General features: G+C 56.0%; 2 protein-coding genes and 1 long non-coding RNA gene across 3 annotated transcripts in view; 1 reads left to right on the top strand and 2 right to left on the bottom strand.

Moving 5' to 3' along the window:
• The window catches only part of LOC147647078 (uncharacterized), an 813,449-nt gene that overhangs the window by 261,267 nt on the left and 534,722 nt on the right, over positions 1-17,460 (top strand). The window lies entirely within an intron of this gene.
• Positions 452-5,791, bottom strand: LOC147647100 (uncharacterized). The gene is made up of 3 exons (XM_086872380.1): positions 2,988-5,791; positions 1,300-2,856; positions 452-494 (listed from the first exon to the last, which is right to left on the bottom strand). The coding sequence occupies exons 2-3, from the start codon at positions 2,328-2,330 to the stop codon at positions 452-454; spliced, it is 1,074 nt and encodes a 357-aa protein (XP_086728506.1). The 5' UTR covers positions 2,331-2,856; positions 2,988-5,791.
• LOC147647099 (uncharacterized) lies at positions 14,783-16,118 on the bottom strand. The gene is made up of 2 exons (XM_086872628.1): positions 16,017-16,118; positions 14,783-15,830 (listed from the first exon to the last, which is right to left on the bottom strand). Exons 1-2 carry the CDS (start codon positions 16,066-16,068, stop codon positions 15,160-15,162), a joined length of 723 nt encoding a protein of 240 aa, XP_086728754.1. The 5' UTR covers positions 16,069-16,118; the 3' UTR covers positions 14,783-15,159.

Here is a 17,460-nt window from a genome sequence, read left to right as displayed (position 1 = left end):
CCACTTCAGCCTGATTGCTGCAGTGGTATCTTAAAAGTGAAAAGATTTGGAAACTAGATTTCTGGTAATTAGCACTGAGAATATTGTAATGCCAGCAGCCTCTTTCACCGAGGATTTACTTCTCTGGGATGAAATTGCCAGGCTCTCACATCCTCTGATCTCCTCAGAGAACCAGCTCTCACACGTGCTGGCAGACAGCATCTCTGGGCTCAGGATCAGGGGCAGGTAGCAAAGAGGGGACTCTGTCTGTCGGGGCTGGGGAAGATCCATCTCGTCCTTCAGGAGGGAGCCCACGCTGCCAGTGCTACAGCAGAGTGTTTGCAGGCACTGCTGTCACCACATCCTGATGTGAAACTGCTGCCATTTACTGCCCTGGCTGAGGCTGGGGTCCAGCACACATAATAAGAGAGGAGCTTTAAGCAAGTAGTCAAGAGTGAAGGGAGTGTGAGTGTCAGATATTGATGATCCAGCGTGCCCAGTCTGCAGCTGCACTACTGGGGGAAACCGAAAGAAAGTATCACAAAAGCAGCAGGCATCACAGATTGTCTTTCACTCTTCAGCAGAGAAGACATTTTGTCTTCTAAAACCTTACTTCTGATAGTTTTTCCCATCTGAAAACTATCTGGGCCAGGGGCAGCACCCAGGGACCTGCCCTGCCTGGGGGAACTTATAACTGGATCTTATAACTAAGTATCAGAAACAAGGGCACACACTCTGTACTCCAGACTCCAACATTTTATTCTTATTCTTAATTTTCCGTGTTTTAAGTACTACTACGTCTTCATCTACTTCAGCTTCTACCTCTTCTTCCTAATATTCCTATTCTTATTCTTTATCATTTTTTGGTTTCTGGAGGGTCTTATGCAGGTTTTGGGGGGGGGGGGGGGGGGCGGGGTTTGGGGTTTTTTTCTTTCCTACTACTACTTCCTAAACACAGCTTTCTTTTCTTTTGTTAGAATTGTGTGTGTTGCAGTCCAGCAGGCTGCCGTCGTGTCCTGGGAGCGACACCTCCTGTCTATGTCCATTCTTCATGGCCAAAGTGCCACAGGATTAGCATGGAGTCCTTTCCGGAGGAGAGGAAATGGCCTTGGAGTCCAGCAGGGAGGAGCTGGAGCCAGTGTCCCTGCAAAGGGCCAAGAGCCGTGTGGCTGTGGCCCTCGGGGACCCGGTGCAGGGGTGCCGCTGGCGGTGCCAGGCTGCCACTGGGAGCCGATGACTTTCCAGGTGCCTTCCCGGCCGGACGATGGGCCGGGATGCGGCGCTGAGCCCCGGCAGCGAGGGTCCCCCTTTGGGTGCCACTTTGGGCTGCCATGTGCCCTCGGGGAGCCGCCCCGGGGGTGCTGCAGAGCGGCCGGGGCCGACTCGGCCCGCAGGGCCAGCGCAGGCCGGGGCAGCCCGTGTGGCTCCCTCAGGGCGCCGGGCAGGCCGCGGGGCAGCCGCCATCTGCAGCCTGGCGCTGCTGCCAGCGGGCGCTGATCCTGTGGCTGTGCCGCCAGGCAGGGGCAGTGGAACAGCCCCTGCAGCCCCCGCAGCCCCCGCAGCGCCCGCAGCCCGTGCCTCAAGAGCGAGCGGCCTTTCCTGTGGGGAAGTGGCTGCCCAGGAGAAGAGACATCTTCCACCGTGGCTTGGGCTGCCAGAGGGCCAGGCCTGGCACAGAGTTGCTCTTGTGGGCACAGCTCGGGCTCCTGGCACTCCACCCAAGCTTCTCGAGGGACAGGCAGCAGGATTCCCTCTTGGGCTAAATCTGCCAGTCTCTGCTGCCTGGCCTCTTCTCCTTCCTCGTGCAGCTCCAGGACGCTCACCTCATCCCAGTCATCGTCCTCCCGCTGCCAGGCCTTGAGCTGGCTGCACAGGATGTCGCAGTATCCCCTGCTGTCCTGAGCCAGCTCTCCATCACTGTCATCATCCCAGCTGGACCTGGAGGATTTTCTCTTTGCTTTGCCTCCAGTCACCTCCTGGCCATCCTGGCACAGCTCTTGCTTGCGGCAAGCTTCCCAGTCCAAGAGTGCCCGGCGGCTCGTGCCTTCTCCTGGGGACAGCCGCTGTTCAGGAGATTCTTCCCAATCTGAGAATTCCTGACAGTGATCGCTGTCCGCCTGCCACGGCTCCTGCTCCCTGCACTCGCCCCACTCGGAGACAACTGGGGAGGGCTCTTGCTCCCTGCCCTCATCCCAGTCCCGCAAATGCCAGTAGCTCCCCCATACTTGGACCAGCTCTTGCTCAAGGCCTTCATCCCACTCAGAGAGCTCCTGGCAGCTCTGGGCTTCTCCTGGGGACAGCTGTGGCTCAGTGCAGGCTTCCCCTGGAGTCCCTTGCTGGAACTTGTTCATTTCTCCTCGGCAGAGCTCTGGCTCTTCCTCAGCGCAGGACTCCACGGCTCCTCTCCTCCTCTGCTTGCCCTCTCAGCCTCCTCCTGCTGCTCCCTCAAGGCCTGGGCTCTCTGTGAGCCAGGCCAGGGCCTGGGGGGCTGGGACTTGGGCATCGCCTTCTCCTCCTCCGTGCCTGCAGTCCTCTGGCGCACACAGGTACCTGGACACAGCCACTGTCCTGGGACTGACCCAGGCCCCACAAGCTCTTTATATACCCCCCAGCCGGGGCGGGGCTCTGCCATGTCACAATGGACTTTGGGCACCGCAAGGTCCCGCGTCACCACGGCCCCTGACACACCGTGCCTGTGTCACAAAGGGCACCCCGGCACCCCGTGCCTGTGTCACAAAGGCCACCCCAGCACCCCGTGCCTGTGTCACAAAGGCCACCCCAGCACCCCGTGCCTGTGTCACAAAGGCCACCCCGGCACCCCGTGCCTGTGTCACAAAGGCCACCCCAGCACCCCATGCCTGTGTCACAAAGGCCACCCTGGCACCCCATGCCTGTGTCACAAAGGCCACCCCAGCACCCCGTGCCTGTGTCACAAAGGCCACCCCGGCACCCTGTGCCTGTGTCACAAAGGCCACCCCGGCACCCCGTGCCTGTGTCACAAAGGCCACCCCGGCACCCCATGCCTGTGTCACAAAGGCCACCCCGGCACCTCTTCAACAGCCCAAGGCACCAGGAGCGGCCTGGAGCAGCCCAGGCCTTGGGGGATTGCAGCCCCTTCTTCTGAGCCGCTCCTTCAAATGATCAGGAGTGGCTGGGGCCAAGTGAAGGTGCAAAAGGAGACCGTGTGTGTCTTCGTTTGAAAGACAGGGGCCTGCTAAGGGAGGCAGGAGGCTCCTTTGCAATGGAAAATGTAAACCCCCTCCCTCCCAATTATTATCCCTTTGAAAGGCACTCTCTGGCAAAGATAGGAGGACAGGAAGAACAGTTTGTGCTGCTTTTGCATGAATTGCTATTTGGTGAGCAGGGAAGAAGCCCCCCATGGAAATGATTTTACTGAGAGGAGCTGCTAAGCGAGAGCTGCCCCTGTGCCAAGCAAAATCCAAGAGCTGGCTAGCTGTGGGAATTGACTACCTATTAAAGCATTTAAAAAGCTGCATCCACCTCTGTGATATTGACATTTTGCAGACAGGCAAGCCAGGGAAATCTCTCTCTTGCTTCCACCTTTGAGGAGGTACCCGGCTGCCGGTCGGGCCGGGCCCCGCTGCACTGCAGCCCTTGCAGTCGTGCTGACAGTGGCCGCAACAATCCTTAAAGCTTCAGGGTCCCCTGACACCCGGGCAACTGAGGAGGAAATTAAAGGAGCGGGTTCGCTGGAGTCCCCAAAACCAACTGGAACAGGAAAATCAAGTAGGGATGAGGCCCATAAAGCCTGCGCAGCACAGGAGCAAAGTGCAAAGACCAGGCCTAGGGGCAGACACAACAATATCTAGGGGAGGTGTGAGGGCGCAGTCTGAGGGCATGGGTCCAGACACAGACTGGGGTTAGAAAGATGCAAAATACTGCGACGAATTGCAACCAGTCGGGGGAGAGATAAGGGAAGATTCTAGAAACATAACTTTCAGTGGGGTGACTTGATGAACGTATGAATTGCCATCAAGCCTTTGGCAAGTGCTTCCCAAGGCTTGAACTCAAAGCCTGCTGCTTCAGGGCTGAAGTCTTTCTGGCCCTGTGTCCCAGAAGGGCTGAATCGCACAGGCTCGGCCTGGCGGGGCCGGGCGGGCCCCAGCAGTGACCGGGTGGGGACGGGAGGCTGCGGGACCCCGGCTGAGGCTGGGCCGGACCACGGCTGCTCACACCTTGCCGAGCCTAAGCCGTGCCCCGCTGCGGCCCCCGCTGAGCTGGAGTCCGCTGGGCTCCGGGAGGAGCTCCGGGTGGGTCCAGGCCCCCTCGGCCACGGCCCGTGCAGCACATGGTAATTGAAAGAAATTGGCCAGGAGACAAAACTCCTGTTTGATGCCTTTATTAGGATTCAGCTCTTGGGGTGGGGGGGCCCAAGGGGTTGTTTGCACCACGGCCATTCCCACACTGTCAGCTCCAAGGAGGAGACACAATTCAGCTTTGCAGCACACACTGCAGAGCTGGGGCTTCCATCCTCATGAGAGTAGTCAGGGACCTGTCGTTCTGGTTTGCTGTCTAGGGCTGTCAGTCCTTTCCAGACCTCTTAGGTCATGGTGATGCAGGAAGATGGTTTCTAAGCAGGTTTAGGTGATGCAGGGAGATGATCTTGCATCATAGCTTGCTCTAATATGTTTTCTTGTCCTTTTATTCCTCTGTTAGCTCATTGTTTTGGTGTCCTGCATGCCTTAGTCTGCATATTACTCGGTTACACAGCTTCCTGGGTGTTTCTTTGTTCTAGTGTGGCACAGCATCCATGGGAGTTGCCTCATTTTGTGGCATACCTTTCTAATGGGTTGCTTTTGTTAGCTGGATTTAGCCCCCATGGGAGCAGCTCTGTTACAAGGTAGCAGGGAAGTAAGGGAAAGGGTACAGGAGTGTCTCATAAGAACCTTTAAAACACTTCAGAAAGTGGTAAGTAATTAACATTACTAATAACCATCAGAGTAAACAAGGGGTACAAGGTTTACAAATGGGATAAGAACATTAACTGTACCTAACTAAATACAGTATTTTATCCGGGGTGGATTTCTTGAGAGATTTTATTCATGACATGTGCCTACAAGGATGCAGCACCTCTCTGAGCTGGGGGAGAGGCCAGGGCTGCACAGGGGGGATGTTGTTGGCAGCTCCATGAGGACGCTCTGGGACGCTGCCCTGGGGTGTCCAGCGCAGTGGGGATGGATCAGCCCCTGCTCTGCTGCTCCTTCCCATCTCCCCCAGGGACCTTGCAGAGCCCCAGCCATGCTGTTTGCCCCCAGCCTGCCCACGGCCAGCCTGGGGCTGCTCACGGGGGTTTTCTGTGCTGAGCTTTGGCCTGGCCGTGTTCTTGAGAGAGCCTGGGCAAGGAGCCTGGAGCCCCCAGGCCCTGCCCTGAGGCGTCAGCGCTGCCCCAGCAGTGCCCATGGCCTGTCCCTGCTGCAGCCCCGGCACTGCCACCCCCAGGGCTGTGCCCGGCCCCGAGAGCACTCAGGCCCTGCAGCAACACCAGGGCCTGGAGGGCAGCGTGGCAGTGGCACGGGAGCAGCACTGGCAACACCAAGTGCTGCTGCTCCTGGGCACAGCTGCTGTGCCAGCACTGATCTGCCCCCAGCTCTGCACACAGACACTGCTGCTGCAGCTCCAGAGAAGGGAACAAAAGGGGCATCTCTGGAGAAAACTTTGCTGGGAGATCCTTTAGTTCATTGAAAGCCACCAAGAGCACAGGCCCTCATGGACATAGTCTGTGGCCACAAGGAAGGTGGAGGGAGAAACAAAATGAGAAATGGCACAAATAGTAACATTTTATTGTACACAATATTAGAAAGTAAAATGAAGAAAAAGAACCTCCAAAATTAAAACAAGAAGTATCAAAGTTGACTTTTATTACAAGTGATTTGCAGAAATTGTCCAGCAGTTTAATGTTTCTGAAACCATCCAGTCATCATTCTCCACACTGCAGCCTTGAGCTCCTGGTTCCTCAGGCTGTAGATGAGGGGGTTCAGGACTGGAGGCACCACTGAGTACAGAACTGACACTGCCAGATCCAGGGATGGGGAGGAGATGGAGGGGGGCTTCAGATGAGCAAATATGGCAGTGCTGAGGAACAGAGAGACCACAGCCAGGTGAGGGAGGCAGGTGGAAAAGGCTTTGTGCCGTTCCTGCTCAGAGGGGATCCTCAGCACAGCCCTGAAGATCTGCACATAGGAGAAAACAGTGAACACAAAACAGCCAAGTGCTAAACATGCACTAACAGCAATGAGCCCAAGTTCCCTGGGATAGGATTTGGAGCAGGAGAGCTTGAGGATCTGAGGGATTTCACAGAAGAACTGGCCCAGGACATTGCCATGGCACAGGGGCAGGGAAAATGTATTGGCTGTTTGCATGAGAGCATTGAGAAAGCCACTGGCCCAGGCAGCTGCTGCCATGTGGGCACAAGCTCTGCTGCCCAGGAGGGTCCCGTAGTGCAGGGGTTTGCAGATGGACACGTAGCGGTCGTAGCACATGATGGTCAGGAGATAAAATTCTGCTGAGATGAAGAAGAGAAAGAAAAAGAGCTGTGCAGTGCATCCTGTGTAGGAGATGTCTCTGGTGTCCCAGAGGGAATTGTGCATGGCTTTGGGCACAGTGGTGCAGATGCAGCCCAGGTCAGTGAGGGCCAGGTTGAGCAGGAAGAAGAACATGGGGCTGTGCAGGTGGTGGCTGCAGGCTACGGCGCTGATGATGAGGCCGTTGCCCAGGAGGGCAGCCAGGGAGATGCCCAGGAAGAGGCAGAAGTGCAGGAGCTGCAGCTGCCGCGTGTCTGCCAATGCCAGCAGGAGGAAGCGGCTGATGGAGCTGTTGTTGGACATTTGCTATGGCTGCACATGGGGACCTGTTCATGAAGAAAAAGAGCAGCGACAAATCAGGAGAGGCTGGGATTCACCCAGCCTTGTTCCTGCTCTGGGTAAACTTCACCCAGGTCCCAGACTGAGCTCCACCTGTGCTGTCTGAGTGTGCCAGGAGCAGCCAGGCCTGTGCCTGGGGACTCTCCAGGAGCCATCCCTGCCCTGCTGCCCTGGGTTTGTGGCCATGCAGGAGAGGGAAAAGGCTGGAAATTCAGGATTTGTCAAGGGCATCACTCGTAATGCAGGAAGGCTTGTTGCCATCTGCACACACTTCTAAAGTATAGCAGGAGTTGGTTTTACAAATTGTTTTCCTACCCACAAACCATTCCTGGTTCTCTGAGGTCAGAAATCCCCAGCATTTCAGCTGCACTCAGAATTTCCCACTGAGAGATGTGAGAGGCAAAGGATTCCCTGTGGCTTAGGGAAGGTGAGGGGCTGGATGGGCTTGTTCCCAACTGCCCTGGGTTTGCACCTTTGGCTGGAATCAGAGCACAGTCACACTTCTGTGTCACCCTGGCATAAACCAGACCCTGCCCAGAGCAGAGGGATCCCTGAATGTCTCACCCTCTCTAAAGGTCTCTGGGCAAGGTCTCAGCATCCCCCTCTGCCAAGGACACTCACGGCTCCCTTGGCAGAGCCAACAGCATTTCCTCAGCTGTGGCATCTCTGCCCTTCCCCGTGGGACATTCAGGGAACTCCGAGAGGCTCTGGCACAGATTTGCAGCCAGGAGGGCAGCTCAGAGCTTGGAAGGACACAGCAAGGAGATCCCCAGGTGTGCCCATGATGGGATCTCAGGGAGGGGGCTCAGCTCATTCCCCTTTGCCATGGACTGCTTTGCCCACAGCCCCACAGGTCACAGGGAAGCTGGGACACCCCATTCCCATGGACACACCTGCCTGGCAGCAATCCCAAGGGCAGGGCCTGACTCAGCTGCTGCAGATGCCAGAGCCTCCCTGAGAGCCCCAGGTACCAATGGCAATATCAGAGAAGTGCATTTAGGCTGTTTAGGAGCCTCCCAGCAGAGAGACTGAGCACCCAAACTTACAATTCTGGCATCTCTGTAAATGTTCCAACATTACTTTGCTGTTCCTGGTGTGTCACTTTCAACTCAGAATGTTCTGTGATTCTGGGATTACAATTCCTCTTCTGCTTCTCTCATCTCCTTCGTTGTCTATAATCAAAAGAGAAAAAAACCCCAAACCTTTGCAACAGTGTTAGAACAGTAAAGTAAAAAACAGACCTTTATTGGAAACTTCCATGTATCCCAGTGGGGATGGGGTGCACCCGGCCCCTTATTTCAACAATTTATTAAGGTTGATTAATTAGGATATTTAACAGAAACATTCAATAGGAGATTCAGCTGCCCCAGTTACACATCCCTGAGTCAACCCATTGGAGTAGGTCCAAGGGTTTCTATGCCCCAGTTTTTGTTATGACTGCTCACATTCTGGTTACAAAACAAAATGTTCTTCTTGTAGCTCCTCTCCCTGATGATAAGACAATACAGTATTTCAGAAATCTATTTAGAAGATCAGATTATTGTTCTAAAATCTAAGAGTAAGGTTAGGAAACATATTAGAGTTAATTAAGGATAATAGTTGTCCTTAATTATAATATAAATGTAATATAATATAATATAATAGTATAGTATAGTATAGTATAGTATAGTATAGTATACTATACTATACTATACTATACTATAGAATAATAGTTTAATAGAGTTAATTAAGAATTAAAATTTTATAATTACATGATAATAGTTTACAGATCTAAAAATATATTAAAAATGCATAAAAAGCAAAAATCTTTTTGCTATCATCTCAACTTTCCCACCCTGCTTAAAGAGAGAAATTGAACACAGTCTCAGGAAAGCTCCTGATCTTTACAGCAATTCCAGTCTCACCTTCTTTTGGGAAGTGTCCTCTGGAGCTGTGCCCAGGCTGGACTGGAGCTGGGAGCAGCCCTGCCCCACACAGCCCCTCTCAGCAGCAGCCCCTGCCCTGCTCAGGGTGGCTCCTTCCCCCCACAGCTTCTCCCCAGCGCTGGGAGCAGCTCCCCGGGCCGGCTGAGAGCTGTCCCTGGCAGGCAGCAGAGTCCCTGCCCCAGCACAGCGCCCTGGGCTGCAGGACCCTGCTCTGCAGGACAGCCCTGGGCACCCCTGGCTGCTCTGCACAAGGGACAGGCAGAGAATGTACTCACAGAGTCTGTAGGCACTGGCATGTTCCAGCTTTAGGAGATGCCTCCAGGAGCTGCAGCTGCATTGTCCTGCAGCCAGAGGCTTCCTGTGCCAAGGGCTGGCAGGGATTCTGCCCCAGGCACTTCTCAGCCCCTTCCCAGCCCTGACTGATTGAAGCTCTCTGTGCCTCTGGGCTGTGCCCAGGGTGGCTGCAGGCAGTGCCCCAGCCCTGCTGGGCTGGCAGAAGAGCTGCTCAGCAAGAGAAATGTGCTTTTGAAGCTCTTCTTGGTTTCCAGGAGCTGCCTCTGTGCCAGGAGCCCGGCCCAGCTCAGCAGCACAGACACAGCAGCAGGACTTTAATGAGCCTCTTGGGGCTTTGTGCTGAGGCCCTGAACATCAGTCCCTGACAGGGAGGGGAAGAAAGCTCTCAAGAACTCCAAGTCAGAATCCAACTCCAAAGTTTCTTTCACTTTTAATGGGTCCCACTGAGGGATGTGACTGAGAAAGTGTCCCCAGGCCCCAGGCAGAGCAGAGAACTGGAGGCACTGATGACAGCTGGGGACAAAGAGAAGCCAAGGCTTGGTGCCCTGGGCCACAGCAGCCAATGCTGTGCCAGCAAGGGCTGTGAGGAGACACCTTGTCCTGAGGCCCTGGGGCCTCCTGGCACAGCCCCAGCAAGGCTGGCCACTGTCACCCCCTTGGCCTGCCCTCAGCATCCCCCCTAGCCCACATGCCAGTGGCCTCAGGGATCTGCTGGAAGGAGTCCCTGGGGAGCCTTGCTCAGGAATGGCCCTGGGGGCTCCTTCATGCTCCCAGGGACTGCAGCTTTTTCAAAGGACTTTGGCTTTTGCTTTGGAGTCTCTGAGAGCTTTGTGCAATCCTGGCCTCCAATTATCTGCTGTAATTAGTCCCTTGAGAGCCTTTGTCAGTAACAACACTCAGTGGGGCTCATTAATGCTTCAAGGTACTTCAGGTTCTTAAGGTACTTTCCTTTTTCCTTCCCACCCTGAGTCTCTGAGAAGTTTGTGCAATCCTGGCCCCAATTATCTGTTTTAACGAGTCCCTTGGGAGCTTTGCATTGACACTCAGTGGGGCTCATCAATACTTTGAGATACTCAGGGCTTTTTCAGCTACTTTGGATTTTCCTTCCCACACTGAGTCTCTGCGAGGTTTTTGTGCAATCCTGGCCTCCAGTTCTGTCCTCCAAGGAGTCCATGAGGAGCCTGTGTTGGGGATGGACCTCAGTGGGACCCATTATTACTTCGAGACACTTTGGGTGTTTCCTCTGACTTGGGCTCCTGGAAAGGTTTGTGCAATCTCCTCTCAGGCCCTGAGGTTCAAGGGCTCAGCTCCAAATGCACCACGGGGCTCATTAGGATCAAGCAAATCCTAACAAACCATGGCTGTGCCTTGATTTCCCTCTGGTCTTGTTCCGTTCTTAGGAAAGTTTCCTACAATACTTACGGAGAAATAGTTCAAAGAGCTTCTAGGAAATAGGTATTCCTATTTTAAAGGTGTGTTTTATTCCTGTTCTCTTTAGAGCAGAGATGATTGCAGCATTCAGTGATGGATATTGGTCCAGGGTCTCTCCTAAGGAGGTCTGGCCAGCTCAGAGAAGCTGTGCCTTGAGGTCTGACCCAGTGGGGACAACCTTGCTCCACATTCCCCAGCCCCATCCTGTCTCTCCTCACTCCCCTGGGACCTGCTTTGCTCACAGAACTGGCTGCACTCAGGCAAAGAGGGGTTTTCCTTCTTTGATTTTAGCAATCTAAAACTGCTGAGTTTCCCCATGGAAAACAGACACCCTCCTCAAGTGTGTGCCAAGGCCAAGGTGCCACCAAGGAGGTTCCCCTTCCCCAAGGCAGAGCCACACAAGGAATGTTTCAGACACACAGGGAGTTCTACAATAAACACAACCCCAGAGTTGTCTGAAGGCAGAATTAGAGCAGCTGCTGAAGGACAGACAAGCTTTGAACTCCTTGCAGCTGAAAGCACCAAGTGGGTTGTTGGGAGGTGTGTGAGTGAGGCAAGAGTGAGGGAAGGGAAATGCAGAGAGCCCTGGAAGTGTTTCTGTGCAGACAGGCTGCTGTACAAGCAGCTTTGGAGTTCTCTGGGGGAAGCTGTGAGGGGGAGTTGGGGTGGAGTGACCTCCCCAGTGACCTCATACTGCCCCTGTGATGTCACACAGCCACCTGTGGTGTCACATCCCACTCAGTGATGTCACACAACCTGCCCCAGGATATTACACCACCGTTCTGTGATGTTCCAACCAATTCTGTGATGTCACAGCCCCTCTCAGATGTCACAAAACCACCTTGTAATGTCACATATCCTTCTGTGATGTGTACATATACACATTTGATGCCAGACTTCACTCTGTGATCTCACACTTGGCACTTTGATGTCATACAACCTGTCCTGAGATGTCACATGGCTTTTCTATGATGTCACTGCCCACTTTAGGATTTCATATCACCACCATGTGACTCCACAGCCTGTTTTGTGATGTCTCAGAACCAACCAGTGATGTCACAACCCTCTCTGTGATGTCATCTATCTAACCTCTGATGTCAGTCTTATGTGATGTCATGCAGCCACACAGTGATGTCACACCCTGCTTTCTGATGTCACAGAATCCCCTCTATGATGCTGTAGCTGCTCAGTGACCTCACACAACAAACTCTGTGATGTCACAGCCCTAGCTGTGACCTCACACAACCCACTCAGAGCTGTCACACAGCCCCTTTCTGACATCACAGCTGCTCTGGGGCTCCAGGACACAGCCACAGAGGTGCTGCTGGGACACAGCCCCCTCTGGCACATCCCACAGCCCCTGCCAGTGCTGAGCCCCTGGCAGCTCTGTCTGGGCCTGCTCTCTGTGTCCCTGAGCTGCCCTGGCAGGGCTCCAGCCCTGCTGGGCTGTGCTCAGGAGCTGCTCCTGGCCAGAGCTGTCTCTCTGCAGCGCTGCCCTTGCCAGGAGCTGCCTCTGGGCCAGGAGCCCGGCCCAGCTCAGCAGCACAGACACAGCACCAGCACTTTCATCACCCTCTCGGGCCTTTGGGGCTCTTGGCATCACACTCAGTCCCTCACAGTGTGCTCCAGAAACTCCTCAAGGGCTCCAAGTCAGATGGAAACACTGAAGTTTCTTGTAGTTGAAATGAGAGACACGAGTGAGAAAGCGTCCCCAGGTTCCAGGCAGAGCAGAAGACTGGAGGCCCTGATGGCAGCTGGGGACAAGCAAGGGAAAGGTGTCTGTGGTGCTGAGCAAAGCTGGATGTGTTTCAGGAATGGCAAGGGCCAAGGGCTGAGCCCCAGCCCCTGGCAAGGCAGATGCTGTCCCTCCCTCATTGCTCAGGGCTCTTCCCGGGCCACTGGCATGTGGGGATGTGCAATGCCAAGGGCAGCACCATGGGGCGGCCCCTGCCAGGCTGCTGAGCAGGGACAAGGAGGCAATGAGGCCCCAGGGCTGCCAGGGTCACTTGTCCCCTGCTGGCCTCAGGCCCAGGGCCAGCAGCCATGGCCAAAGGGCTGCACAAGTTGCCTCAGGCAGGGCCTTGCAGCTGCTGCCCATCCCTGTGCCCTCTCCAGCCCAGGCTGCCCTGTGGTGTCCATGCCCTGCGCCTCTGTCCCTGCAGGCTGTCGTCATTCCCTGGCTGCCCCACCTCGCTGGCCCCTTCCTTTGCTGACAGCTCTGCGTCCTGCCTGACTCTGCCTGGCCACACAAAGCCTTGGGCTGCTCCAGACTCCTTCTGGGGGATGTGTTGCACCACAGCCCTGTCCTGGGACACAAATTCCTTTCTCCTGGTGTCCACTCTGGGCCTCCCCAGCTGCACTTGGCATCAATTCTTTCTTTCTCTGGCTGTTTTCCACTATGTCAAAAAGATCCACAGTCTCTGAAACTGCTCCTTAAACACTCTCATGGCTCTCCTCCACTGTCCTCAGTCTCCACCCCATGGAGCACAGAGCTCCTTTGTCCCTATAGAGTGGTCATGTGCCTGAGGCCTCAAAACCCCACCTTGGGAGATCTCTGGGCATTCTCCAAGGGGTTTTCAAATGAAAACAGACTGCTTACAGTCTAAGAAAATCACAAGAGGACAAGGCCAACCTAACCCCTCTGTCCTGGCTGCTTTTGTCTTGGAGCAATTCTTAGATCTATGGAATTTGGGATGCCAAATTCTAAATGGTCCCAGGACAAGAAGGCTGGAGCTTTTCCATAGGAAGGAACAGAGCCTCACAGGGGCTGATGCGAGGTGACCACCAGAGGCCAAGGCCAGCCCGAGCTAGCTGGTTTTTTTTGGGAGATACCCTTGGATACAGGAAATGTTTAAGGGAGAGTACCAATTTTGGCAATGGGCACCAAAAAAGATGGATGGTATTCCATTGTTAATCTGTGGGACAAATTGCATTATGGTTCAATTCTACCTGTTCAGTCTTTTACACATAAACAAAGTCTGGGACCGGGATTGGAGTGGACAGCCACCCCAGTCTCTTCTCTTAGAAGGAATTTAAAAGTCTAGGCATCTTAGAGGGTTTTGAGGATTCCTGGTGGCTGTTGGGTGTCATTTCTCCACCTCATGACTCAGCAGGAATTTCTCCAATAAAGAAATAAAGCTTTTGCCTGAAGCTCTCACTCTGCCCATGACAGGAAGCCCAGGGAGTGTCTGTGACATCCCGGCTCTTTGGCAGCCTGGGGACACCTGGGATGTCACCGTGGAGCCCCCGGGAGTGCCTGTGACAGAGCGGTGCCTTTGCAGCCCAGGGTCCCCTGGGATGTCACCATGGAATTGCTGTGACTGTGTCTGACCACACAGCTCTTCAGCATCCCCAGAAACCCCTGGGAGGTCTCTGTGGAGCCCCTGTCTCTGCCTGTGATATTCCAGCTCTTGAACACCCTGGAGACTCTTGGAATGTCCCCATGGAGCTCCTCTGAGGGCCTGTAACAAATGTGATCTGTAGTAGGCAACCATCACCAGCCCCATGTAGCGATGGTCTGTTTCCATGGCAACTATCACCAGGTGCTCTTGCCATTTTCTATTTCCATGACAACCATCACAGCCCCTGTTGCTATGGTCAGTCCCTTGGCAGCTCCATGGAGACCCCATGCCAGGGGTGGTTGCCATGGACACCAGCTCAGGCCTGGAGCCAGAGCCCGTTGCCATGGCAACCATTTGCAGTCCCATCCCCAGGCTCATGGGATCCCAGAGCCACAGAATTGGCTGAGTTGGGAGGGAGCCATGGGGATCCTCCAGTCCAACTGCTGGCCCTGCACAGGACACCCCAACAATCCCAGCCTGGGCCTGGCAGCGCTGGCCAAACGCTGCTGGAGCTCAGCCAGCCCTGGAGCTGGGAGCCTTCCCTGGGGAGCCTGTTCAGTGCCCCAGCAGCCTCGCGGGAAAAACCTTTTCCTCACATCCAGCCTAAACCTGCCCGCCTCAGCTCCAGCCGCTCCCTCCACTCCTGTCCCTGGGCACCAGAAGGAAGAGGTTCCTGCAGCCCCCAGCCAGGGACCCGCTCCCAAGGCTGCTGCCATGGCAACCAGGCCTGGCACCAGCTGGGATGCTCGGTTTCCACGGGCTGGGCTTCAGGAATGGCATTCCCCAATTTCCTGCTCCTGCTGAAACCGCGCTGCCACTCGCTTCCCTCCAACCTCCCATGGAAAGCACAAAAGGCAAAGATCCCAGGCTGGGATAAGAATAATTTACGAATAACAGCAACGGGATAAGGAACAAACAGACACAGAAACAATTTTGGTAACAGAAAGGATAAGACAAACCATTCACAGGGAAAACTAAAATACCACCAACTGACTCTTCCTGGACACGTATTTCCTCCTGCCAAGAAAGGACACCCTTCTCTGGTGAGAGAGAGAGAGTCCTTTTCCTGCCCCTGGCAATGACCTGAGATGGGATTGAATATAATGGACCATGATCACAGTCTCACATTCTTTGATCCCACATCATGACATTGCCATGGGCAGGAAAAGGTACAAGTGTCCTCCCAGCATGGATCCCAGGGAACATGGATCACCAGGTCTCTTCCCAACGTGGATCCTCCATGGGTGGATGAAGCTGGAGCAGTGCACAAAGCTCTTCATGTATTTTGAGGCACTTGTAGGGCTTCCCTTACCGGTGCCTCCGTTGGTGTCTGCCAAAGTTAGACCTGTCTGAGAAGCTCTTCCCACACTGGGGACACTTGTAAGGCCTCTCCCCAGTGTGGATGCGCCAGTGGGTGATGAGGTTGGAGTTGTGCTTGAAGCCCTCCCCACAGTCAGGGCAGCAGAAGGGCCTCTCATCCGTGTGAATCCGCTGGTGCTGGACGAGATTGGAGCTGCTCTGAAACCTCTTCCCACACTCAGAACACTCGTAGGGCCTCTCCCCAGTGTGGATGCGCTGGTGGATGGTCAGATGGGAGCTGCAGCTGAAGCCCTTCCCACATTGCCCACACTCGTAGGCCCATTCCCCAGTGTGGATCATCTGGTGGCAGATCAGGCTGTTGCTCTGGCTGAAGCTCTTCCCACACTCCAAGCACTTGTAGGGCTTCTCCCCATCCTGAAGCTGCTCATGGACCACCAGCTCAGAGCCTCGGCTGGATCTCCGGCCGCCTTCCCGGCACAGGGTGGGTCTTTCCTCCTCAGAGCACCCTGGGATGGGTTTGGAGCCCCTCCTCCTGCGGGATCTCTGGGGCTTTTCCTCCCTGTTGGATTCCTGCATTGTGGAGCTGCTCAAAACGGCCTCTTCCACGAGGTTCTGCCGTGGGGATTTGTCCTCCCTGGTCTCCATCCTCAGCTCCTTGTCTGGGGGAGGAAGGACAAGGAGAGGATGGGATTTGCCTCCGTGCCAGAGGGAAGGGGAAGGAGATCCCCCCAGTGCGTCCCCGGCAGGACGGCGTCGGCAGCGGGGTTGTCCTGCAGCCGGGGGCCCGGCTGGGCTGGGAGATGGAGCAGGAGAGAGGGGGAAAGGGGCACTGACTTCCTCCTCACCTGCCTGGGTGTCCTGGGGCATCTTCCTCTTCCTCACAGCCTCCTTCTCCATCCAGCCAAAGTTTAGGAATCAGAAATCCTGGTTTCAGAAAATGCAATGGATGAGCACTTTGGGTTAGGGGTTTCCTACTCTCCAAGTCCTTCCCTAGAAGTCACCGGGCATCTGGTGCCCATATAAACCAACAAAACGCTAATATTCAGTCCCCTAAAATACACAAATGGCCAAGATTCACCAAAAACACCCATCCATGCGTTTACCCTCTCTGGTCCCTCCACTGTGGGGTCCTGGAAGCCCCCCCTGTCTGGATTGCTGTGGGTCAAGTTCGTATTGCTGTTCCCCGTCTCTGTCTGCTGGGGCTCCTGGCAAGCCAGGAGGTTCCCCTTCTCTGGCCTCACCACTTGGGCATCCCAGGAGTCCTGCGTGGTCAGCACTGTCTGGGCTCCCTGGTTCAGGCTCCTGGGGTATCCCTGGGCCCCCTTGTCCATGCTCCCAACATCTGCAGGCTTCGGGAGCACCCCCAGCTCTGGCACTGCTCGTTTCTGCTGCCCCCATTGCCGCTTTCCCTGCCAGCCCTGCTGATCCGGGCCATCCCCACGTGGCTCTGGGCTGACAATGCAGCCCCTGAGGCGGGCAGAGCAAGCCCCAGCACGGGGGGAGCCTGCATGCTCCGCTCCCTCGGCAGCCGCGCCCAGCCCCGGGCACAGAGCTCCGGCAGCCCCCATTGCCGCCCCCTCCCCAGAGACCCCCGGGGACCCCCGCAGCCGGGGCTGCCTCTGAGCCAGGCGGCCCCCGAGCCCGGCTGCGTGGCCAGGGGGGCACGGCGAGCCCGGGGCCTCTGTGCCAGCGCTTGTCCCGCTCTCCCTCAGCCTCTGCCCGGCCCGGCCCGGCCCCCCGAGCCCTGCCAGGCCCCGCACGGCCACGGCCGGCCCGGGCCGCTCCCCTCGGAGCCCGCTGCGGACACGGCGCGGGCCCGGCCACACGGACCCGCCTGTGCCGGGGGCCCACGGGCCGCCCAGCGCTGCCCGGGCCTCGGCCCCGAGCACAGAGCTCTGCCCGGGGGGCTCCCGGCCCGAGGCGGCGGCTCCGGGCCCGCCCGGCCGCTCCCGGCTCCCACAGCCCGCCCGGGGCCGCCCCGCCCGGGCCGGGCCTGCGCCAGCGCTCCCCGCACCCGCGGGGCTGCAAACCGCTGGGCACAGCTCACAAAAAAACATTCCCCCAGCCCCACAGAACACCAAAATCACAACCGGCCATCACCCCCCACAAAAACAATCCAAACCCCAAACCCACAAACCGACCGCTTCCAGCCTCTCCTGCGCCTTCCCAGGGATCCCAAGGCCGCGGGAATGCCCCCGGAGCGGGACAGAAAGCTGCTCCAGCCCAGGCTCTTTGGACACCCTGGGCTCTCCTCTGGGGGCCCTGCAACACCCGCCAGTGGAACCTCGC

This window comes from Cyanistes caeruleus, unplaced genomic scaffold, assembly GCF_971803275.1.
Source record: "Cyanistes caeruleus unplaced genomic scaffold, bCyaCae1.hap1.1 HAP1_SCAFFOLD_65, whole genome shotgun sequence".
NCBI classification, from domain to species: Eukaryota; Metazoa; Chordata; class Aves; order Passeriformes; family Paridae; genus Cyanistes; species Cyanistes caeruleus.
The sequence above is the reverse complement of the archived record's forward strand: the minus strand, read 5'-3'. Positions and strand labels throughout refer to the sequence as shown.

What these genes read in the sequence shown, in the direction of transcription:
- LOC147647100 (XM_086872380.1), bottom strand. Translation starts at nt 2,330, where the DNA reads ATGAACAAGTTCCAGCAAGGGACTCCAGGGGAAGCCTGCACTGAGCCA. An exon ending in AGGGCACATGGCAGCCCAAA is followed by an intron (nt 495 to 1,299) that starts GTGGCACCCAAA and finishes GGTTTCCCCCAG; the next exon opens with TAGTGCAGCTGCAGACTGGG.
- LOC147647099 (XM_086872628.1), bottom strand. Translation starts at nt 16,068, where the DNA reads ATGGAGAAGGAGGCTGTGAGGAAGAGGAAGATGCCCCAGGACACCCAG. An exon ending in GCCCCAGGACACCCAGGCAG is followed by an intron (nt 15,831 to 16,016) that starts GTGAGGAGGAAG and finishes TTCCTCCCCCAG; the next exon opens with ACAAGGAGCTGAGGATGGAG.